We start from the raw sequence: 25,770 nt of genomic DNA, 5'->3' as shown, positions 1-25,770 counted from the left end.
AGTTGAGAATGTACTCGTTCTGGTGGAACAACTACAGCTAACTACAACAAAACGCGAAATAATCAATGTTATGTGAGAGCATGTTCACGATAGTTGTCTGGAATCTTTGTTTGTTTATTATGTGCGCGAAACTGTTTCTCGCTCGTTCAAAATACTTATCTTTGAAGTAATGACAAATTCTTTCATGTAATTCTAAGCTTTGAAATACTTACCCAAATAAAATTGAATTAGTAGTAAAATAAAAAATTTACAAAAAAAATATGTTGACGTCATCGTGGATACGAACACTCGGCTCAAGCATGGATCATAGTTGGATGCCTAAAATGATTTTAGTTAGTGCGGGAATACTTCACAAAACATAAACCTAAAGGTAAAATAGCCCGAAAATAACTAATATTGCCATATTATGACCAAGGATGCGAGTGCGAATATATGAGAGATCCGGAAACAAAGAGTAGGTTATGCACATCCACTAATAAAGGAGACAGGACTCTGAGAAAAGTTACAGATGAGCACTGAAGAGAGACATGATACAGAAACTATATTGTGGTGGGGCATACCAACGTATAAAATTTGAAACAAACTATAATGCCATTATATACCTTTCATTGATTCCCCAGGTTTGGTCAAGCGTAAATTGTACCAAATCTGATGGACCTTGGCTATGTATTACTTTTAAGCCACAAAAACCATTGTTCATTCATTTTATCTAATCTTACTGAGAAATATAAGTTTTGTCATTGTGATCTGACAATGATTAAAACTTAATTAAATCCCTCTCTCAATTCAGTCATCATTAATAAATAACTTCAATATAGTAATGGATACCAGAACTGCAACAAACTCAATGACGCATAATTCAACCCAGAACAACATATAAGTCTGAAGAGGTTCAAAGTTCACCCTGCAGCCGATAACAAATGTTTATTTAGCTGATGCCAGTTCGAACATTAATTTCCTCTCTACTGTAGTACCAGTATGAGTAACCTTAATAACATCATCCTTAACTTAACAGTCATAAATCTCTTCGCTAAGATGGATTGTACCCCAGCACCCAGCTATATCAATACCTTATAAATTAAAAGTTATTTATTTTCGATATAGTATGGTTAACCTTACCATGTTCCCTAATTTTTGTTTAGCTAAGATGGATTGTGCACCCTGTTATATCAATGACTTATACCAGGACATGCACAAATTCTTATGTGTGGGCGGGGGTGTCTCAAACATATCGAAACTGTGTTCCCCCGAAAATGTGGCATGGTCCTATTTCTTTACAAAGAATAACACAAGGGCCTATTTGTAGGGTATTTAGTTTATTTCATTTATCAACAACAAAATTACAAAGTACATAATTACGAGATTTTATTTAATTATAAATTAAATGTTTAACTAAAAAACAACTGACCATATCATAATCCTCTGAAATGCCATGCAAGTCAATAGATTCATAAATTTTAATGAAGATTTCATTTAACTGAAATTTCTGGCGAATTTTTGCATCTACAAAATTTCGCGCTATCGAGTAGGTCCTATTTTGAGGGAATGGAATTTGTCTCTGATTTTAGGACTAATTCCGATTATCTTATTCAAAAATTCATTATTTAGAGCAGATGTGTGTAACCTGCGGCCCGCGAAATGAGTTTTTAATTTAATTTGGTAAATCCGATGAAGCTTACCAAAAATCAATTATAAATAAAATTTGAGCCGATTTCGAATATTTGATCTCTTTTCTACTAACAGTCAGTCTGCAAAAACATCATTTTTAAATTTACAGACTCACATCGGTGGGGTGTTAGTGAAGTTATTACTGCAAAAAGGAAATGGCAATTGTTTTATATCAATTGACACTTATCCGAGTCTTTCTCTTAGAACATGGCCCTATAGAAGCATCGACTGAAATCTAATGACATTTCAGAATAATTTTTTATTGACAAACCGCAATCTTTCCGGTTCGAGACTACTCCATTTATCACACACTAAATGAGGTGGTGGACTTGTGATTTGGACCAATGATTAACAACCTGTAACAAGGTCATCGTGCCCACAAATTAATCTGTCTGTTAGCTTGCTTTTCACTGGGATGTGTTATAAGCTTATTACTTCAATTATTCTGGATAAATAGAGATCGCTGTGTAGGGAGCACTGGGATTGACTTGTGTAGACGTCGCAGATAATGGCGAGAATACATTGGCGAATCAGCTATTCCGACTACTGGTTGGTTTGGAAGCGTTTGTCCGAAGGAATGAATTATCGTGGATTGTGAAGCCATCTGGCTCGATGGGTGATAGTGTGGTCTTACTACTTGAATAGAGGGGTATGGTGGCCTCCTGTCATTGGTACTTGCCTTGGTGCATCGGGCATTCCTGGGTAATTCAGCATTGACAGGTACCATCATATATGGACCATTTGTAAGTCAAAATATGCAATCTGCAAACTTCAATATGTCAAGTTTATACAAAAGTTATTTGTGTACTGTCTTTGGCTTCACATGGGTTAAGGAAGCTCATGACTGTGAGCATATACCTAACTGATGAGCGGGTTGAAATCTGTATTATAGATTGCCAATGTGTCTGTTCATATTCAATCCTCACATATACAAAATCGGGTTCCGAGCCATTATTTTGACCAAACTTGAGTTTGGGTCACTGGATTGTCAACTCTTCTTCAATACACAAGACTTCAACTAGTCCTGTCTTTGAAACAGATTACTGGCAACCTACCCACAGTTGAATCTATATCACTAAAGTTAATAATTGCTTACATATTAGATAGCTATCTACATTTGAATTAGTAGCATATAAAGTATAGAGCACACTAAGTAAATAAATTTGCTGCTCAATGAATAAAAAAGTCCTCTCTGCAGTGGAGTATTGAAGTTGAAAAATTTAAAAATATTTTTCCACTGAAATTGTCAACATTATCAATCTTATGATTTGAGAATTCAAATATCTATTACATCAAACACATATGGAGTGCAATATTACATATAAAGCAAGTGCATATGAACAACATGAAGCAAAGTAATTCAATAAATGCCGATATAAGTGTGAGATAAAATGAACACCAAGCAGTGAAACGTAACCATTCAAAAATTCAAACTCGATGAGGAGGAAATAAAAAACAGAGGGAGAGTTCAGGATGAATTTGTTACAGTTACAACAATGCCAATGACTTAATGAGATGATATTTATCTAGAACTGCATTTATTCGGTTAATTACAGGGGTCGGCAACCTTTTGTCGCTCGCGGGCCAAAATAATGGTTGCAAGTAATTGGCTCAAATTTTTTTTGCCAAGTTAGATCGAAACAGCTAGCGGGTCCGATCAAACGCTGGAATACGCGTGTTTTTAGTAGCCTTGAGGGTCTAAAAAGCATTTTAAGCTACGGTGCTATCTACGATACAGAAAAATTATTTTTAATTTTTTTACATTCAAAAAGGGGGGGGGGGGTCGACCCGCAAAACCACCCCCTGGCTACGTCACTGTGCCGACCCCTGGATTAATACATTCTATTATAGTGCTTACTGAATCGTGGAAAAATGAGAAAAAGACTAGAGCACATCTATTTACTAAGGAAAGGTAACGAATAAAGTTTGGCTAATTGATAGCAAATGAGCCAAATCACAACATGTCTGATATTGAAGTTTCTTGGTAATTATAAATAGGAGTCAACTAAATCACATTATTATGTACAATTTTGTATCTGAAATTGATATTGAATTGAAGGAAAATATTGAATCGTAAGATTCATTGCCATATAGTCAGTATATACAAGATAACAAGAAACAAGTGTATTTCCTCGTTATCCACTTTTATCATTGATTACTTATTTATCGAGCAAAGCTACAGCAATAGACCCATGGAACCTGAAGCCGATCCATTTCACAGACTATTTCCCATTTACCAGTTTTCTCATTGAATGTTTAAATAGAATCCGTCAGGTCTCGATAACTATCCCCACCGACTGCATACATTTTATTATCAACAACACATGCACTGAAATATTGTCTATACATCGCCATTACTTCAATTTCTGTCCATGAGCGAACAGTAGGGTTATAACATTGAACATAACAGTGAGGATACCCCATATCATCTCCTCCCAATACATAAACCATACTTTGAAACACGACTGCTGCACTATCATATGCTTGATGAGACATCTGTGGCAGTGGAGACCATTTCTTAATTCCACGATTGTATACTTTTGCTTCTGTCGCAGTTGAATAACCTCCCATCGCATATATAAACTCATCAGAGGCAGCAGCACAAAAACCATGATCAAGATCACATGAAGGCAAATTATTATCCCATCTGTCTTTGGCAATGTCATATCGCATTGTATTCTGGTCACGGGTGATAATATAAATCCCACCCTTAAGATAAACCATCTCATACCTCTCATCACTCTTCCTTTCAACCTTGGCCTTCTTAGTCCATTGCCCATCTTGTAGCAAAGACAATTTATTTCCATCTGAAGCAAACAATTGTCCCTCACCATTGACAAGGTGAAAGCCAACATCATAATCTGACTGCAAACTAGACCATTGATTTGTTTGGAGATTCAGAGCCTTTATACCAGTCTTTGTTGTGACAGCAATATGTGGAACAAGTTTTCCCCCCTGAGCTTTGGCATGGAGAATATCAAGCAATAAATCTTTACACTTATGCGACTCTTTAACTAAAGGTTCATTTCTGACTGTTTGTCAAATAAACTCATAAGAAAAATCCTGAAGTTTTATCAACCCGAACAAGTCTGAAAAATTTTTTTGATGACGGCGACTTTGTTTGGCCCATTTCAGCGCAGCTTCCCATTTAATTTTCTCTGAAGAATATTTTGTTTCCTGAGATTTGAACAAGAAAAAAATTTCAATTTTTTCCAACTCGATAAATTCATCCAACGGTACAATCTGTTCAAAATTCTGAGCCATGAACTCATTGATTATATTTCTGACATTCTCTGAGCAAACTTTGTTTTTGATCCGATTAATCTTCCTCAAAACGAATAAAGTGTTGAGGGATAAATTCACTTTCAACCCATCGATATTTGAAAGCAATTTTTTGATAACAAAACTTTGTGCATCTGGAGAACTTTGTACCAAAGAATCATTTAGCAGATCAGTGAGCAAAAACTTATAGGGAAACTCCCCGAAATGCAAAGTCTCCAATAATTCTGATCCAATTTTTTCACCTTTGTTCGAAATCCATCTTCTCACAGCATGCCAAACTACCTCATGCTTTTTATCCAACTTTTGCAGATAAAATACGAGTTCTTCTTTGCTCAGATGTAGGAAATCTTCGCCCAAAATCAGAGACTCAAAATTATCCAAAATGAATTGCTCAGCAATGGTTTGTACCTCTGTGTGATCATAGAGTCTTGCCAACCTGACCACTAAAAGGCAATGCTGCACTGACAAATTATTTTCCATGAAATTGAAGCATATACTCGATAATACATCAAGCTGCATTAAGTGGGAAGCATACAAGATATTTTCAACAGATTCCATGGATGGATTTGCTTCACCGGTGTACATGAAATCTACACACTGCCCTACAGCATCAGCACAGATGTCTTTCATAATAACAAAACCATTCCGAGCCTCAACCATGTTACTTGAAAACATGCCTTTGAAGTACTTTGATACTGCGCCAAGCAGATCTCGATGGACTTTGAAAGATTTGTCACCAACTTGGATTGTGAAGTTACAAATGCAGTCAGATTGTTTTAGTTCATTGAATGATGTAAGTACATTCAATGAGTGGGTAATCTTTGCAGATTTTTTGAATTCATCCATATTCTGTATCTTGGAAGTGATTCACAAATGACAAGGCTTTAATAGTAATATAGATGACAGCAAGATGATTACCTAACTAGATTCTGTGGTATTTGTATATTAGGTAAATATTTGTAGTATTGGAGAATTTCAAATTTGCAATACAATATAAAGAGAGGAGAGATAGAAACAAGATTCAAGGTTACAAAAAGGTCAAATCCTAATTTGTTATATAGATGTCCTGGTGCAGTGATTTTCAAACATCCAATCGCCATGAGATTGCGATTTTAGGATTAATATGAAAATCCTATCATGTACACTGCAACCTACTTTCTCAAGTAGGTTGTTATTTCGTATAGATAACAGACATTTCAATGCGTCTCTTTCATTAGAGACAAAGCTATTCAAACACTCACTATTCAAAATTGGCACTTGTCCGCAAACCGCATTTTGCCCCCGGCCGAAAGTTGCAAACCCCTGTCTTAAATGATTCACGTACTATGGGCTGGCATTGTAGGCTCGTCTAAAACTAGCCCTTTCCAAATGCATTTCCAGAATTCAAGTCACTTGGTATGTGACATCACAATAAACAGTAGCAAGCAGTACATATGAAACGTGGAACAAGCATTCTAGCTAGACGTTAGAAAATATGAGTCGGGAGCCATGGTTTGAAAGAATAATGTTGCAAGTGTGCAAGACTTGAAATTCAACTGCACAAATAGTCTGATGGCACCCATTACATTTTTCAGAGATGAGTGTTCTTCACTTCTGATTGAGTGCACATAATGCACCACCATACTTTCAAATAGTCTCCAAGTAGCTCCCTGCATTTCAGTGGTCGCCTGTGACTTAACTTAAGGTGAGTTTCCTTCACTATTGTGTAAATACGTATATTGCACCACCAACATTTTAAATCCCCCCAGTAGGTTTTGAAGTTTAGATGATTGTTCGTAACTGTGCTCTGAGATGAGACTTTTACACTTCTGAGTGAGGACGCGTAATTCACCATCAATCGCTTTGAATTCTGAATAGAATCAGTTGCTCTTGGTATTTTAGTGGTTTTCGTAACGCTGTACAGAGATGAGTCTCCTACTGAATGGAATTTCAAAATTCTAAATAGTTTTGGTAGCTCTTAGCGTTTCAGCCACCAATGCCAACGGTCACCTTGCTCTGAAATGAGTCTATTCTACTACTGAGTGCATGATGCACTACTGAACTTACTAACAGGAAACCAAGTTTGCCCCTTACTGAATAGTCAGCTTTGTCTCTAATGAAAGAGACGCATTGAAATGTCTGTTATCTATACGAAATAACAACCTACTTGAGAAAGTAGGTTGCAGTGTACATGATAGGATTTTCATATTAATCCTAAAATCGCAATCTCATGGCGATTGGATGTTTGAAAATCACTGCACCAGGACATCTATATAACAAATTAGGATTTGACCTTTTTGTAACCTTGAATCTTGTTTCTATCTCTCCTCTCTTTATATTGTATTGCAAATTTGAAATTCTCCAATACTACAAATATTTACCTAATATACAAATACCACAGAATCTAGTTAGGTAATCATCTTGCTGTCATCTATATTACTATTAAAGCCTTGTCATTTGTGAATCACTTCCAAGATACAGAATATGGATGAATTCAAAAAATCTGCAAAGATTACCCACTCATTGAATGTACTTACATCATTCAATGAACTAAAACAATCTGACTGCATTTGTAACTTCACAATCCAAGTTGGTGACAAATCTTTCAAAGTCCATCGAGATCTGCTTGGCGCAGTATCAAAGTACTTCAAAGGCATGTTTTCAAGTAACATGGTTGAGGCTCGGAATGGTTTTGTTATTATGAAAGACATCTGTGCTGATGCTGTAGGGCAGTGTGTAGATTTCATGTACACCGGTGAAGCAAATCCATCCATGGAATCTGTTGAAAATATCTTGTATGCTTCCCACTTAATGCAGCTTGATGTATTATCGAGTATATGCTTCAATTTCATGGAAAATAATTTGTCAGTGCAGCATTGCCTTTTAGTGGTCAGGTTGGCAAGACTCTATGATCACACAGAGGTACAAACCATTGCTGAGCAATTCATTTTGGATAATTTTGAGTCTCTGATTTTGGGCGAAGATTTCCTACATCTGAGCAAAGAAGAACTCGTATTTTATCTGCAAAAGTTGGATAAAAAGCATGAGGTAGTTTGGCATGCTGTGAGAAGATGGATTTCGAACAAAGGTGAAAAAATTGAATCAGAATTATTGGAGACTTTGCATTTCGGGGAGTTTCCCTATAAGTTTTTGCTCACTGATCTGCTAAATGATTCTTTGGTACAAAGTTCTCCAGATGCACAAAGTTTTGTTATCAAAAAATTGCTTTCAAATATCGATGGGTTGAAAGTGAATTTATCCCTCAACACTTTATTCGTTTTGAGGAAGATTAATCGGATCAAAAACAAAGTTTGCTCAGAGAATGTCAGAAATATAATCAATGAGTTCATGGCTCAGAATTTTGAACAGATTGTACCGTTGGATGAATTTATCGAGTTGGAAAAAATTGAAATTTTTTTCTTGTTCAAATCTCAGGAAACAAAATATTCTTCAGAGAAAATTAAATGGGAAGCTGCGCTGAAATGGGCCAAACAAAGTCGCCGTCATCAAAAAAATTTTTCAGACTTGTTCGGGTTGATAAAACTTCAGGATTTTTCTTATGAGTTTATTCGACAAACAGTCAGAAATGAACCTTTAGTTAAAGAGTCGCATAAGTGTAAAGATTTATTGCTTGATATTCTCCATGCCAAAGCTCAGGGGGGAAAACTTGTTCCACATATTGCTGTCACAACAAAGACTGGTATAAAGGCTCTGAATCTCCAAACAAATCAATGGTCTAGTTTGCAGTCAGATTATGATGTTGGCTTTCACCTTGTCAATGGTGAGGGACAATTGTTTGCTTCAGATGGAAATAAATTGTCTTTGCTACAAGATGGGCAATGGACTAAGAAGGCCAAGGTTGAAAGGAAGAGTGATGAGAGGTATGAGATGGTTTATCTTAAGGGTGGGATTTATATTATCACCCGTGACCAGAATACAATGCGATATGACATTGCCAAAGACAGATGGGATAATAATTTGCCTTCATGTGATCTTGATCATGGTTTTTGTGCTGCTGCCTCTGATGAGTTTATATATGCGATGGGAGGTTATTCAACTGCGACAGAAGCAAAAGTATACAATCGTGGAATTAAGAAATGGTCTCCACTGCCACAGATGTCTCATCAAGCATATGATAGTGCAGCAGTCGTGTTTCAAAGTATGGTTTATGTATTGGGAGGAGATGATATGGGGTATCCTCACTGTTATGTTCAATGTTATAACCCTACTGTTCGCTCATGGACAGAAATTGAAGTAATGGCGATGTATAGACAATATTTCAGTGCATGTGTTGTTGATAATAAAATGTATGCAGTCGGTGGGGATAGTTATCGAGACCTGACGGATTCTATTGAAACATTCAATGAGAAAACTGGTAAATGGGAAATAGTCTGTGAAATGGATCGGCTTCAGGTTCCATGGGTCTATTGCTGTAGCTTTGCTCGATAAATAAGTAATCAATGATAAAAGTGGATAACGAGGAAATACACTTGTTTCTTGTTATCTTGTATATACTGACTATATGGCAATGAATCTTACGATTCAATATTTTCCTTCAATTCAATATCAATTTCAGATACAAAATTGTACATAATAATGTGATTTAGTTGACTCCTATTTATAATTACCAAGAAACTTCAATATCAGACATGTTGTGATTTGGCTCATTTGCTATCAATTAGCCAAACTTTATTCGTTACCTTTCCTTAGTAAATAGATGTGCTCTAGTCTTTTTCTCATTTTTCCACGATTCAGTAAGCACTATAATAGAATGTATTAATCCAGGGGTCGGCACAGTGACGTAGCCAGGGGGTGGTTTTGCGGGTCGACCCCCCCCCCCTTTTTAAATATAAAAAAATTAAAAATAATTTTTCTGTATCGTAGATAGCACCGTAGCTTAAAATGCTTTTTAGACCCTCAAGGCTACTAAAAACACGCGTATTCCAGCGTTTGATCGGACCCGCTAGCTGTTTCGATCTAACTTGGCAAAAAAAATTTGAGCCAATTACTTGCAACCATTATTTTGGCCCGCGAGCGACAAAAGGTTGCCGACCCCTGTAATTAACCGAATAAATGCAGTTCTAGATAAATATCATCTCATTAAGTCATTGGCATTGTTGTAACTGTAACAAATTCATCCTGAACTCTCCCTCTGTTTTTTATTTCCTCCTCATCGAGTTTGAATTTTTGAATGGTTACGTTTCACTGCTTGGTGTTCATTTTATCTCACACTTATATCGGCATTTATTGAATTACTTTGCTTCATGTTGTTCATATGCACTTGCTTTATATGTAATATTGCACTCCATATGTGTTTGATGTAATAGATATTTGAATTCTCAAATCATAAGATTGATAATGTTGACAATTTCAGTGGAAAAATATTTTTAAATTTTTCAACTTCAATACTCCACTGCAGAGAGGACTTTTTTATTCATTGAGCAGCAAATTTATTTACTTAGTGTGCTCTATACTTTATATGCTACTAATTCAAATGTAGATAGCTATCTAATATGTAAGCAATTATTAACTTTAGTGATATAGATTCAACTGTGGGTAGGTTGCCAGTAATCTGTTTCAAAGACAGGACTAGTTGAAGTCTTGTGTATTGAAGAAGAGTTGACAATCCAGTGACCCAAACTCAAGTTTGGTCAAAATAATGGCTCGGAACCCGATTTTGTATATGTGAGGATTGAATATGAACAGACACATTGGCAATCTATAATACAGATTTCAACCCGCTCATCAGTTAGGTATATGCTCACAGTCATGAGCTTCCTTAACCCATGTGAAGCCAAAGACAGTACACAAATAACTTTTGTATAAACTTGACATATTGAAGTTTGCAGATTGCATATTTTGACTTACAAATGGTCCATATATGATGGTACCTGTCAATGCTGAATTACCCAGGAATGCCCGATGCACCAAGGCAAGTACCAATGACAGGAGGCCACCATACCCCTCTATTCAAGTAGTAAGACCACACTATCACCCATCGAGCCAGATGGCTTCACAATCCACGATAATTCATTCCTTCGGACAAACGCTTCCAAACCAACCAGTAGTCGGAATAGCTGATTCGCCAATGTATTCTCGCCATTATCTGCGACGTCTACACAAGTCAATCCCAGTGCTCCCTACACAGCGATCTCTATTTATCCAGAATAATTGAAGTAATAAGCTTATAACACATCCCAGTGAAAAGCAAGCTAACAGACAGATTAATTTGTGGGCACGATGACCTTGTTACAGGTTGTTAATCATTGGTCCAAATCACAAGTCCACCACCTCATTTAGTGTGTGATAAATGGAGTAGTCTCGAACCGGAAAGATTGCGGTTTGTCAATAAAAAATTATTCTGAAATGTCATTAGATTTCAGTCGATGCTTCTATAGGGCCATGTTCTAAGAGAAAGACTCGGATAAGTGTCAATTGATATAAAACAATTGCCATTTCCTTTTTGCAGTAATAACTTCACTAACACCCCACCGATGTGAGTCTGTAAATTTAAGAATGATGTTTTTGCAGACTGACTGTTAGTAGAAAAGAGATCAAATATTCGAAATCGGCTCAAATTTTATTTATAATTGATTTTTGGTAAGCTTCATCGGATTTACCAAATTAAATTAAAAACTCATTTCGCGGGCCGCAGGTTACACACATCTGCTCTAAATAATGAATTTTTGAATAAGATAATCGGAATTAGTCCTAAAATCAGAGACAAATTCCATTCCCTCAAAATAGGACCTACTCGATAGCGCGAAATTTTGTAGATGCAAAAATTCGCCAGAAATTTCAGTTAAATGAAATCTTCATTAAAATTTATGAATCTATTGACTTGCATGGCATTTCAGAGGATTATGATATGGTCAGTTGTTTTTTAGTTAAACATTTAATTTATAATTAAATAAAATCTCGTAATTATGTACTTTGTAATTTTGTTGTTGATAAATGAAATAAACTAAATACCCTACAAATAGGCCCTTGTGTTATTCTTTGTAAAGAAATAGGACCATGCCACATTTTCGGGGGAACACAGTTTCGATATGTTTGAGACACCCCCGCCCACACATAAGAATTTGTGCATGTCCTGGTATAAGTCATTGATATAACAGGGTGCACAATCCATCTTAGCTAAACAAAAATTAGGGAACATGGTAAGGTTAACCATACTATATCGAAAATAAATAACTTTTAATTTATAAGGTATTGATATAGCTGGGTGCTGGGGTACAATCCATCTTAGCGAAGAGATTTATGACTGTTAAGTTAAGGATGATGTTATTAAGGTTACTCATACTGGTACTACAGTAGAGAGGAAATTAATGTTCGAACTGGCATCAGCTAAATAAACATTTGTTATCGGCTGCAGGGTGAACTTTGAACCTCTTCAGACTTATATGTTGTTCTGGGTTGAATTATGCGTCATTGAGTTTGTTGCAGTTCTGGTATCCATTACTATATTGAAGTTATTTATTAATGATGACTGAATTGAGAGAGGGATTTAATTAAGTTTTAATCATTGTCAGATCACAATGACAAAACTTATATTTCTCAGTAAGATTAGATAAAATGAATGAACAATGGTTTTTGTGGCTTAAAAGTAATACATAGCCAAGGTCCATCAGATTTGGTACAATTTACGCTTGACCAAACCTGGGGAATCAATGAAAGGTATATAATGGCATTATAGTTTGTTTCAAATTTTATACGTTGGTATGCCCCACCACAATATAGTTTCTGTATCATGTCTCTCTTCAGTGCTCATCTGTAACTTTTCTCAGAGTCCTGTCTCCTTTATTAGTGGATGTGCATAACCTACTCTTTGTTTCCGGATCTCTCATATATTCGCACTCGCATCCTTGGTCATAATATGGCAATATTAGTTATTTTCGGGCTATTTTACCTTTAGGTTTATGTTTTGTGAAGTATTCCCGCACTAACTAAAATCATTTTAGGCATCCAACTATGATCCATGCTTGAGCCGAGTGTTCGTATCCACGATGACGTCAACATATTTTTTTTGTAAATTTTTTATTTTACTACTAATTCAATTTTATTTGGGTAAGTATTTCAAAGCTTAGAATTACATGAAAGAATTTGTCATTACTTCAAAGATAAGTATTTTGAACGAGCGAGAAACAGTTTCGCGCACATAATAAACAAACAAAGATTCCAGACAACTATCGTGAACATGCTCTCACATAACATTGATTATTTCGCGTTTTGTTGTAGTTAGCTGTAGTTGTTCCACCAGAACGAGTACATTCTCAACTAGTGACAGGAGTTCCATCGTACACTCAAGGCTGGTATTATCACCAACCAGGACAGATGCTTCCGATTCACCCAATACCACTCACCAATGAATTCACGATCACAGCCTGTACCCTCTACACAAGTCCATTCCAGTGCTCCCTACCAACGATGGCTTTCTGAATACCCCAGGCAACCACTCTGCAATCTGCTATTTAAATAAGAGATTGAACTCCATTTCCATCACGTACTGGTGTTTTGTGACTTGGGTTGGTTATGAAACTCACTGGAACCATCTAAACTAAATGCAGATCATATTCAATACATGTAAATATCGATTGTACACTGATATGTATGGCTTGATTAAATGGCTCTTATATTAGATCAATGTGAATTAATAGAATGTTGGTATTCGATCAATATAGGAACTATCACATATCAAGTATCTGTGTGTTATATTCATTAAAAAATATTGTTTGAATGATTCTTAATAAAATATTTGTTTTATTGATCCTTAATAATAACTTTTGTCTGTTGTCTGGGTCAAAGGTCATTTATAATCACTGCTTCCATGATGTGCGATATTATACTTTTATTACCACCAAATACATTCTCTAGAATTGCATACAAATTGCTTGGGTGCAGTATACAAGTACATAGATGATGGTAGTCTAAAGAAAGATTGCAAGTGACACCGATGGTTGAGACTTAAGAGCTATGCACAGACTTATCCTAGTGAAAGATATAGCAGTTGGCAAGGGACTTTGAAAAGTTCATCACTGTCAATAATATTGAAAATATGTGAGAAACCTTGTTCACATGATATCATTGTGAAAAGTGAAATATTATTGTATAAAAAAAACATTGATCCTTAGTATACACCTCCAATCTTCACGCCACAAAAAAACGCATTTGCTGTCAAGTTTGTGTTTTGTTTCACCCATCTACTCTATCAAACAATAGTTTTTAAACAACCCGCATTACTGTATTCTAAAGATCTTATTTGAAGTATATAAATCCTATTCCCCAATATTCACTCTCAACAAAGCCCTGCACTGTGGTGACACAGTCAAATTTTTTTTAGAGCGGCCCTTAAAAAAACGTTGCCTGCCCACCACGGTTCTAGAATATGTTCTCAATAACCCAAGCTCTGGGAGGCACCCTGTACTTATGATGAAAGTGTTAGATTGGGAAGGCAAATGTCGAATGGGAAAATTCTGGACCTACCATAAATATTAACTCCTTAAATATCTATGACACTGCCTTGCTCGTAGCGAACAGTGTGAAAATGCATCGTATGATAAATATATGACTCAGAAATGATATCTGTGCACGCGCTAAAAGAGTATCAAAGGAGGTAATCTGATAAAAAAAAGAGAGAATAGTTGATCTTCTTGCATCAGTGGCAGATTATTCAGAGCCCAATCAGAATTGAAAGTGGGAAAACGCGGAAAGTGGGAAAACGCCTCAAATTGAATTATAAGATGTTTTTGCTATTGGTCACCTAGCCATTGACTTTATGTAATTATCCCAAGTCAAATGCCATACAGACCAATCCTTATAAAATGTGGCTGAAATTCTGCTCATATTTTAGTGACAAATCAACCTTTGCATATTGCATAGAGCCGTGCTGATAAACTAGTCATAGCTCATAAGGAAATAGATTAGCTGACGTTATTCGATAATTTAATAGTGTAATAATTTACATTTGTAAGGTCGAGCATGGTCCGTTGGTAAAATACACTGCTGAAACACTGACTATGTCTGGGAAACACGATTGAAACACTGACTATGTCTGGGAAACACGATTTCTAATACATTGGTTATATGACGCCAATAGGTAATTTAATGACCGGAGTTGACGAAATAACAAACAGTTATATTTCTATGCAGCTTAGATTGGATTATTTTATTGCATTGAATAAAATAAATGAATAATGGCCTAAGAGTAATACATAGTTAAGGTCCATCATACTTCGTACAATTTATGTTTGATCAAACCTGGGGAATCAATGAAATGTATAGGATGGCATTATTGTTAGTGTCGAATTATATATGCTGTTTATGCCCCACCATAACCTTTTTTTTCTTTCTGTTTATTTGGGATAGAATATATATCCCGAGGTTCAGGGAAGTCGATAAAACAGCTTATTCAGATGAAAAACCATGCCCTTGCCCTCAAAAATGTAAGAGTATATTTACAGAAAATCCAATTTACTAATGTTTCTTAGAACAAATCGCAATACTGTATTCTAGTGAGCTTATGAAGTATATAAACCGTAATCCCTGGAATTCACTTTCAACAAAGCTCTGCACAGTGGTACACAGTCAATGTTTCTTAGTGCGGACGTTTTTTGGTGCGGCCCTTGAAAAAACCTTTGTCCACTCCAGTTCTAGAATATATTCCAAATAATCCAATTCCTTGGCACCCTGTACTTACGATGAAAGTGTTAAAGGTAGACTATTGCCGAATTGGAAATATTCGGGGCCTACCATAAATATTAGCACCTTACATTTCTGTTACAGTGCCTTCTTTGGTCGTAATGAGCAGTGCGAAAATGCATTGTATGATAAAGATATGACTCAGAAATGATATCTATGCCAGTCCTAAAAGAGTATTAAGGGGGGTAATCTTATGTTAAAAAAAGAGAATATGGGTTCCTCATGCACCAGTGACAGATTATTCAGAATCTAGTCAGAATTGATGATAGGAAGACGGTTCGAATCGAATTATAAAATGCTTTTGCTAGTGATCACCTTCTAGCCATCGACTTCATATATTTATCCCAAGTTAAATGACATACAGTGCAATCCTTATATAATTTGGCTAGAATTCTTCTCATATTGTAATGACATATCAACCGTTGTGTACATATATTTGTGCATTGCATATTGCATCGAGTCATGCTGGTTAACTAGTCATAGCTCATAAGGAAATAGATTAAGTGACGTTATTCGATAGGTTAATAGTGTAATAATTTACATTTGTAAGATCGAGCATGGTCCGTTGGTAAAACACACTGCTGAGACACTGGCCATGTTTGGTAAACACAATTTTCAAATAAATTGGTAATATGACGCCAATAGGTAATTTGATGGCTGGAGTTGACGAAACTACAAACTCTTATATCTCGATGCAGCTTAGACTTATTTTATTGCTCGAGTTAGGACTATAGTGTGGTGTAGAGATAATAAACGTTACAGATTTTTTGATGAAAATGTGCTCAAAGCAAGTCCACGCGCACTAATTCAGAAATTTAAGAGAGAATAATTTCTGAGCGAGGTTGGACTACAGTGCCTGGGACTATAAATCATTATAATGTAGAATCGAGCATTAGTGAGTTCCGATTGACTCAAAACTTCAGGCAATATATGTTAACTATGACCAATAAAACAGCTTTTTGGTCGTGAAATCCACATAATTGAAGTTATTGGTTAAAAATATTTGAGCATGTTTTTATTGTCTGTGAGGTACCCTTGACAGTAAACGACAGCTCCCAGCTAATCAAATTAGATGAGAGAAAACTGTTTTATAGTCTTTGACAGCAATGTTCCATTCTCATCTTTGTAAACTCTATATTTTATATAATGCCACTGACTTATATATTCCTTCCAAGTCCTTCATTATTGCCAAATACAATTAATTTATTTTCACTCTGGTGGGCCAATGCTGAATTCAACAGAGCATATGGCCCAATATCAAGCTGCTACTTGAAAGTTTGCCACGAATTTGTTTTCATTCAAAAATGCTTAAATTTAAACAAATTCACTTGTAAAACACAAGTTAGGTGAAACATATCATATCCAATTACTTCTGATTCCACCGTGTTTCCGTGAAAATAGAACAGGCTGTTATGTAAATTTTCTTTCGAAAAATAACACTAGGGCTTTTTGGGGGATGTCTTTTATTTTCATCTATCAAAATGACAAAGTTGAGAAATGCTAGATTTTCAAATACACAAAATATAAAAACCGATATTAATTGATGAATATAGATTATTCAAAAATGATCATATCATCATCATCTGGAATGTCTTGCAAGTCACTAGATTCATAAATTTTTGAATTCAAAATTTTTCGCTATCGACTAGGTATTACTTTAGGAAGGGTTTGATTTAAAAACCTTTTTAAAAATCAGGCTAGGTATTATATTTCGGCTAGGTCTTATTTTCGGGGGAATATGGTAAGAGTAAGAGGGAACATTCATAGCAAACTCAAGTAAAGCAATATTAAGATAAAATATTAAGTTTTAGCTGAATTTCCAGTTTGGGCTTTTCGAAGTCTCTTTGAATTTGGAACGCTTTTAGGAAGTTTTAGGAATATTCGATCGTTACTGTCATAATCGAGTCGGAGTCATGTATCTGACAAATCTTGTTCCTAAGTGAGGATTCCACAAAATCGCTTGTTTGTGCATGGTTATTTATAATCATGGGTTAGTGCTATATCATCCCTCAAATATATTATTACATGCTGCGTAGTGTTACAATAAAAGTACTAAACATAGGTAGATAGACACACAGCAATGCGAGTTGTGTATAAGAAAAGACTAAAATTTGAAAAATTAAGGTACAATGTTTGAAAAGCATTGCTCCAGGACATTGCTGTTATAAATTAGAATTTGACTGTTTTGTAACCTTGAATTTTATTTAAATTTCTATTACTACTACTATCTTTATACTATTAATCAATTTCTACTTATCTATATTGTGTTACAAAAACGAAATTCTGACTCAAATATTTACTTACTATAGAAATATTACAGAATCTAGTTACATCAGCATCTTTAACTGTTACATAAGGTCTCACGATATGAGAAGATTTGGCAGGAAATCGAAAATGGCTGATTTTGCAAAATCTGCAAAGATTACCCACTCATTGAATGTACTTACGTCATTCAATGAACTAAAACAATCTGAATGCATTTGTAACTTCACAATCAAAGTTGGTGACAAATCTTTCAAAGTCCATCGAGACCTGCTTGCCGCAGTATCGAGGTACTTCAAAGGCATGTTTTCAAGTAACATGGTTGAGGCTCGTAATGGTTTTGTCATTATGAAAGACATATGTGCTGATGCTGTAGGGCAGTGTGTAGATTTCATGTATACTGGTGAAGCAAATCCATCCATGGAATCTCTTGGGAATACTTTGTATGCTTCCCACCTAATGCAGCTTGACGTATTATCAAGTATATGCTTTAATTTCATGGAAAATAATCTGTCAGCGCAGCATTGCCTTTTAGTGGTCAGTTTGGCAAGACTTTATGATCGTACAAAGTTACAAACCATTGCTGAGCGATTCATTGTGGATAATTTTGAGTCTCTGATTTTGGGTGAAGATTTTCTACATCTGAGCAAAGAAGAACTTGTATTTTATCTGCAAAAGTTGGATAAAAAGCATGAAGTAGTTTGGCATGCTGTGAGAAGATGGATTTCAAACAAAGGTGAAAAGATCGGATCAGAATTAATGGAGACTTTGCATTTTGGAGAGTTTTCGTATAAATTTTTACTCACAGATCTGCTAAATGATTCTTTGGTCGAAAGTTCTTCAGATGCGAAAAGTTTTGTCGTCAAAATATTGCTTTCGAATATCGATGGGTTGAAAGAGAATTTGTCTCTCGACACTTTATTCGTTTTGAGGAAGATTAATCAAATCAAAAGTAAAGTTTGCTCAGAAAATGTCAAAAATATAATCAATGAATTTATGGCTCAGAATTTTGAACAGATTGTACAGATGGATGAATTTATTGAGTTGGAAAAAGATGAAGTTTTTTTCTTGTTCAAATCTCCGGAAACAAAATATTCTTCAGAGAAAATTAAATGGGAAGCTGCACTGAAATGGGCCAAACAAAGTCGTCGTCATCAGAAAGTTTTTCCAGACTTGTTCGAGTTGATGAAACTTGAGGAATTTTCTGATGATTTTATTAAACAAACAGTCAGGAATGAACCTTTGGTTAAAGAGTCGCATAAGTGTAAAGATTTGTTACTTGATGCTTATTTTAGAGGTCAGGTTAGAAAACTTGTCCCACATATTGCTGTCTCAACAAATACTGTTATAAAGTCTCTGAATCTCCAAACAAATCAATGGTCTAGTTTGCATTCAGATTATGATGTTGGCTTTCACCTTGTCAATGGTGAGGGACGATTATATGCTTCAGATGGGAATGAATTGTCTTTGCTACAAGATGGTCGATGGATTAAGAAGACCAAGATTGAAAGACTGTGTGATGAAAACGATAAGATGGTTTATCTCAAGGGTGGGATTTATATTATCAGCTGTGATGAGCATGCAGTGCGATATGACATTGCCAAAAACAGATGGGATAAGAATTTGCCTTCATGTGGTCATGGTGTTGATTTTTGTGCTGCTGCCTCTGATGAGTTCATATATGTCATGGGAGGATGGTCAACAGAGAGAGAAGCAAAAGTATACGATCCTGGAACGAACAAATGGTCTTCACTGCCAGAGATGATTTATAAAACATTTTGTAGTGCAGCAGTCGTATTTCAAAGTATGGTTTATGTACTGGGAGGTATTGCAGGACGGAGTGGTAACCTTGTTCAATGTTATAACCCTGTTGTTCGCTCTTGGACAGAAATTGCAAAAATGAAGATGAGTAGAGGTTTGTTCAGTGCATGTGTTGCTGATAATAAAATGTATGCAGTCGGTGGTGCTCAAGGCCTGACTGAGGATTCTATTGAAACATTCAATGAAGAAACTGGTGAATGGAAAATAGTCTGTGAAATGGATCGGCCTGAGGTGGACTGGGTTTATTGCTGTTGCTCTACTCAATAAATGAGTAATCAGTGATAAAATTTGATGATGAAGTATGCTTTAAATGGGCTTGTATATACTGACTGTATCAACTCACCTATTGAATCATATCAATAAAATACTCACAACATGCCAAAACTTGACTCTATCTTCACAGCCCTGACCAAAGAATGAAATATCTTTCTATTCAAGATTTGGTCTTTGTACTTACCGGTTTATATATTTATTTCATTATTTTAAATGTTCTGAATTTAAATTCTACTCAATCATTGTTAAAGTCAGATTTCATGAAACTTCTGATTGCTTTAAAACAACTGAATTTTTTTGTTTGTAAAAATTGTGTGATTGTTTGATTTTTGACATCGTTATTCCAAGCATCTATAGTTTTTTTCGATTGTGCAATTTTAATCACCTTAATGTTCTGAATATTTCAATTCAATTGGATGAATATCTAATGAATATGCACATATTAATTATTAATTTCTCAGAGATATAAATTAAAATACCTAGGTTGCCATTAATCTGTCAACAAAGACAGAACTGGTTGAAGTCTTGTGTATTGAAGAACAGTTGACAATCCAGTGACGCAAACTCAAGTTTGTTTAAAACGATTGCTCGGAACCCTAATTCTGGATATGCGAGGGTTGCATATGATGCACCTGGACAATCTACAATAAATTTCAACTCACTCACCAGTTAAATACATAAGCCTAGTAATCAACTTTTTCAACCCATGTGAAGCCATAGACAGTACACAAATATTGTGTATGAACTTGTAGCATTGAAGGTATACTTCACAGCCTGCATATCCTGACTTGCAAATGGTCAATATATAATGTTACCGAGTTATGCAGAATTCCTGTTGCACAGAAAGCTGTAATTGTTCCCCCAGGAAAAGTATTTCCTTCCTAGCCACCCTACCATTATACACCAACACCCACCGGGAGAGACAGGCTTCATAATCACGATGTCTCAACATGTCCTCCGATCCACAAACCCAACTGCAAACCCTAAAGCAGGGGTGTGCAACCTATATTACAGGAGGGCCATATACAAATAACTGGACGAAACCGCGGGTTGCACATTTATTTAACATAGGCTTCCTAGTAGCTGCAGCACAAACATTTTGGTTATCGACATTATGACACTGCACAAGCTAGCTGTTAGGACATTGTAACCTCATATGCATAGATAATAAATTGGACTCAGGCAACGCAAAAGGAATTAGAATTACTCACACATACCATATTAAACTAAATTAAAAAATTATATCAAGCGCGGCACATCATTCAAAATTGGCACTTTACCGCGGGGCACTTGGCACACTCTAGCCTAAAGCAACAACCTTGCATTTTTTTAGTTTGAAACCGAGATATTTATAGTTGCATAATAACTAGCTTTTAATGGCCCATCAGATTTTGGTTTTAATATTCAGAGTTTTTAATTTTCATATTTATTTTTAATTTACAGTATCCGAAATTATAGAAATATACCTGGCGGTGTGCAAACAGACAAAATATTTTTTTGTGATTTGTTACTTGTATGAGATTGTTAAAATAGATCGGTTGTGGGTATTCCAGTGTGTGTACCAGGTTATGGCATAACCATTTTTCTTATTCTAGTTATATTACGTGTTAGAGGACTGTGTGTGTTAGCCAAGTGGATATACCCCATGCCCATAGGTTTTAGGCCCTTTTTTTACATAACTTGATGTAACGTAGGCATACCAAATTAGATATCTCCATACTGGTACACATACTTCAGGAGTGCCCATTTGTGTATGTAATATTGTACAGTACTTTTGTGTGGTGGTCATAATCACTTTCTACCCAATTTATTATATCTTGGATGAATATTATTGCTCTGTAATAGTCTTACTCTTTCTCTTTTATATAACTGGATTTGTTATTATAGTAGCTTTCAATCACTATTTATTATATTTATTTATGAGTTGCCAATAAAAAACTTTGAACTTTTTGTATGCAATTCCAAATGTTCATTTTTTCTTGACATATTGTAGGGCTGTATTGAATAAGCTTCCATATTTAAGTTGTTAAGTCTTGGAGAATTAACATGTCAAACTCCTGACAACTATCTACAAGCGGCCCTGACTCTGTGAAGTTTGGAAATTCGACTCGACAGTCCTGTTTCATATGTATAGATATATTGGCATGCATACTGCAATTAGCTTTTATTGCAATCATATCGCTTTGTTATGTCATGTTTACCTTTAGAAGTTCCATGATCTATTCTTTGCAATTTTTTTCACTGACTTTAATTAAAAAAAGATTCATGAAAAAAAGTAATTGTACAAAACCAATATGGCATATTGCTATTTCAAATGTTGTAGGGGATTAGCGTGTGCTAAGAAACATATAAGAGCTAGTAGACTTGTTCCGCTCTTGTTTTCGTAGACTTGTCTGAAATAATATTGGGAATTTTAAGTACTGTACACGATCAAGCCGTAGCCATAAGGACAACCTAGGATAAGTATAAAAGAAACAAGAGAGCTATGCTCAAATATATGGACACGTAGAGTCACATAATTTTGATGACGTCATAGCGAAAAAAAAAGTAATAGCCTTCTGGAGAAAATTTTTATCTTTAACCACTAAAAATTTCAAAGCAATTGGTCCAGTATTCGAAGAGAAAAGCGACTTTTGTAAAACGTGTCAAGCGGTACCGGTACTGAGTTAGCAGTCAGGCAGCATCTTACCTGTACACTGTAGGCCATATACGGTAATTTATCACAGAACAGTTGTTCCCTTGCAAATTTTATGTTGTTTACACTTTAGGACAGATAATTGATCACAGAACAATTCTTCCCTTTCAAATTTTATGTTGTTTCCAGTAGACTCTCGTCAAAATAAACAAATATAGTAGGCTACAAGTGCTACAACGCTTGCATCACTGCACTGGTAGGACCGTGAAAGAATAAGTTACGGTAATTTCATTGTGGTAAGACACCGGTACCGGCACCAGTACCAGTATCGTACTTACGTACTGAGCTACCAGTACCGGTTAGCAGTCAGCCAGCATCTTACCTGTACACTGTAGGCCATATACGGTAATTGATCACAGAACAGTTGTTCCCTTGCAAATTTTATGTTGTTTACACTTTAGGACAGATAATTGATCACAGAACAATTCTTCCCTTTCAAATTTTATGTTGTTTCCAGTAGACTCTCATTAAAATAAACAAATATAGTAGGCTACAACGCTTGCATTACTGCACTGGTAGGACCGTGAAAGAATAGGTTACGGTAATTTCATTGTGGTAAGACACCGGCACCAGTACCAGTATCGTACTTACGTACTGAGCTACCAGTACCGGTACCGAACCTGTAGGTCTGATATTCCGTTCCGCATACGATAGGCTATAAAACTTGCATTGCAGCATTAGTAATACCGCGGAAGGAATAAGACAATTTCACTGCGTTACGGTACCTGTATGGCAATTTACCAGTACCGACCTACAGTAGCTGTAGTACTGAGTAGGCTTGCACGTAATTTACGGAATTACGTAATTATTTGGAGTTACGGAAGGGAAGTTACAAATTACGTAAAGTCGTAATTATTGCATTGAAACGAGCTTTCTTCAAAGCAGTCAATTTCGTCGATTGCGAAAAATGAAAGCTCAACAAGTAGAAGAAGTTAGAGTTCCGGTATTCGCAGCCGTTTTTCTCTCTCGTTACGTAGGTGAAGGAAGGCATGACGCGTTGCCATTTACTAACCTATTATCAACTTATCTGGCATGGCCAATGTAAATTATTAACGTAGTTAAGGGGGAAGAACTGCCGTTTGACGCCAACACACCTGGTTTTAACTTCTCCCGCATCTTATCTAGCATGGTCATGGCCAATGTACATAATAACCGTAGATAGGGGGAAGAATTGTGTTAAGACCGATGGACGCTAACACGCCCGGTTTCAACTTCTTCGGGTGAAATGACTAATGAACGCAGGAGATCAATCTATCAAACATGGTCTATCAAACATTTGTATCCATTTTACTTTTATTTATTATTCACTTGTTCCAGTTTCCCGTTACTTATGGTATATATGTTCCGTTTCTATTTTATTCTATTTTATAGTCACGCGTTTAAATAGTGGGGATTCCCCACCATTGTTAATATCAACACTTGATATATGAACATGGAATATCATACTGCTTTTGGCTGTTTTATTTCAGACTTGGGGTATAAACAGGAAAATATCCATAACCTTTCAACACGACGATCTTGTGAAATTTAACGAAGAGCTTTCGCGAAGAACTGGAACCAAATAAGCGAAAAGTGCGATTGATCACTAGCGCCAATACAGCGCCGTGATAATTAATGTCGCGCTTATCAAATAGCAATAAGACGACAAAAGAGAGATTACGTAATGAACCAACGCAACTTCGTCTTTTCGGCATCGGTAAAGCGATTGAGACGACAGAGAAACAACAAAACGACGGGTTCCTCGCGGACCGCTAAAAAATTTAACTGCTATCGTATATAATCAAATATGAGCCAGGTTTATTCTGTGCGAGATCCATTTTCTATTACAAAATCTTGATGTTCTGTTAACGGTTTTATCGTTATATATCAGTCCGGACCTGGCCTTGCTCATGATGTTTTTCACAATTCCTCGCAATATTTCGGCCATATTTGATTAACTGTCTTACCAAATGCGGCAACTTATTTTGATTTATCGTCGACTTGAATACCACCGGCACTCGACCAAATTTGTATCATATCATATAAGTTCGGTATTTAAATTATACGCAAATAAATAATATTTGATCTAAATTTATCGCAAATAACGTTATAAACATTCAGTCCGCGAAATGATTAAATGTAAAATGAAGCATGGTAATCGGAATATCGTCAACAAGTCGACATCAATAATTATTATTATAAAATGCTAACAAGGCAGTAATGTCGGATAATGCCGAAAACGCTACAAAAACAAGTCTTCGTCGCGAGGAAATCGCAGGTATATTCAAACGAGAGAATACTCTCGTCGTTGGTTAATAAATTAGAAACCCGTAATTTTTATTCAGTACGAAAGTCGATTTTAAAAAACTATCGTTTCCATAAATATCCGTATACCAGTGTCGGTAATGATAAATTGATCGCATAAAAATGGGACGGTTAATTTGCGAAGGTGATAAAAGAAAACCAAAGCTAACACAAAAGATATAAATCAGAATAAAATTAATTTGAATTCACTCCTTGATATTTGTCTTTAACATCTGCCGCCGGCGTGTAGTACTGCCAAGAATATGAAAACCCAACTTCAATGTCCCATTCGGAAAAGAAGTGGATTCAATTGGTTGTTATGATAGGTTTAAATGCGTGGAAAAATATCGCAATTACGGGGTCATTACGTAATTGATTTTGCCGTAATTACGGAATTGATTTTTGTCAATTACGTGCAAGCCTAGTACTGAGCAAGACAATCGATCGCGAAACCGCTTGAAATAAGTGTAAAACAGTGTTCCCATGAGTAAAAATAAATACCGCGAAATTTTGTATGAAATATCATATCTCATAGGATTCATATAAAATTTAAGAATAAACAAAAGTAATAGCCTTCTAGCGAAAAAATTAATCTTTAACCACTGAAAATTTCAAAGCAATTGGTCCAGTATTCGAAGAGAAAAGCGACTTTTTAAAAACGTGTCAAAGAACAAGAACAACAACAACAACATAATATTGAAACGATCGTTATGTCCACTACGTGTCCAATAATTATTTTATGCATCAATGCTAGATTGAACTGAAATTACAACTTGTTTCGAGGGCCGCACACCATTCACATTGGGAAT

At 35.7% G+C, this 25,770-nt stretch overlaps 4 protein-coding genes across 4 annotated transcripts; 3 read left to right on the top strand and 1 right to left on the bottom strand.

Moving 5' to 3' along the window:
• Positions 1 to 3,924: 3,924 nt before the first annotated feature.
• LOC144411703 (kelch-like protein 36) lies at positions 3,925 to 5,992 on the bottom strand. Its single transcript, XM_078117992.1, has 2 exons — positions 4,779 to 5,992; positions 3,925 to 4,700 (listed from the first exon to the last, which is right to left on the bottom strand). Exons 1-2 carry the CDS (start codon positions 5,794 to 5,796, stop codon positions 3,925 to 3,927), a joined length of 1,794 nt encoding a protein of 597 aa, XP_077974118.1. The 5' UTR covers positions 5,797 to 5,992.
• A 1,421-nt stretch (positions 5,993 to 7,413) lies between these two features.
• LOC144429784 (kelch-like protein 24) lies at positions 7,414 to 8,222 on the top strand. The gene is made up of 2 exons (XM_078117991.1): positions 7,414 to 8,109; positions 8,214 to 8,222. Exons 1-2 carry the CDS (start codon positions 7,414 to 7,416, stop codon positions 8,220 to 8,222), a joined length of 705 nt encoding a protein of 234 aa, XP_077974117.1.
• On the top strand, positions 8,094 to 10,441 carry LOC120333162 (kelch-like protein 41). Its single transcript, XM_078117938.1, has one exon. It carries the CDS (start codon positions 8,278 to 8,280, stop codon positions 9,376 to 9,378), a length of 1,101 nt encoding a protein of 366 aa, XP_077974064.1. The 5' UTR covers positions 8,094 to 8,277; the 3' UTR covers positions 9,379 to 10,441.
• A 7,503-nt stretch (positions 10,442 to 17,944) lies between these two features.
• Positions 17,945 to 22,428, top strand: LOC120333129 (kelch-like protein 38). Its single transcript, XM_078118089.1, has one exon. The coding sequence runs from the start codon at positions 17,995 to 17,997 to the stop codon at positions 19,975 to 19,977; it is 1,983 nt and encodes a 660-aa protein (XP_077974215.1). The 5' UTR covers positions 17,945 to 17,994; the 3' UTR covers positions 19,978 to 22,428.
• Positions 22,429 to 25,770: the final 3,342 nt, after the last annotated feature.

The sequence above is a fragment of the Styela clava genome, chromosome 11, assembly GCF_964204865.1.
Source record: "Styela clava chromosome 11, kaStyClav1.hap1.2, whole genome shotgun sequence".
Lineage (NCBI taxonomy): Eukaryota > Metazoa > Chordata > Ascidiacea > Stolidobranchia > Styelidae > Styela > Styela clava.
This window is presented reverse-complemented; position numbering and strand designations above follow the sequence as displayed.

Excerpts from the sequence above, each read along its gene's own strand:
- LOC144411703 (XM_078117992.1), bottom strand. The coding sequence starts at position 5,796 with ATGGATGAATTCAAAAAATCTGCAAAGATTACCCACTCATTGAATGTA. Across the intron at positions 4,701-4,778 it reads ATGGGCCAAACAAAGTCGCC|TCAGAAATGAACCTTTAGTT; the intron begins GTCATCAAAAAA and ends TTTGACAAACAG.
- LOC144429784 (XM_078117991.1), top strand. The coding sequence starts at position 7,414 with ATGGATGAATTCAAAAAATCTGCAAAGATTACCCACTCATTGAATGTA.
- LOC120333162 (XM_078117938.1), top strand. The coding sequence starts at position 8,278 with ATGGCTCAGAATTTTGAACAGATTGTACCGTTGGATGAATTTATCGAG.
- LOC120333129 (XM_078118089.1), top strand. The coding sequence starts at position 17,995 with ATGAGAAGATTTGGCAGGAAATCGAAAATGGCTGATTTTGCAAAATCT.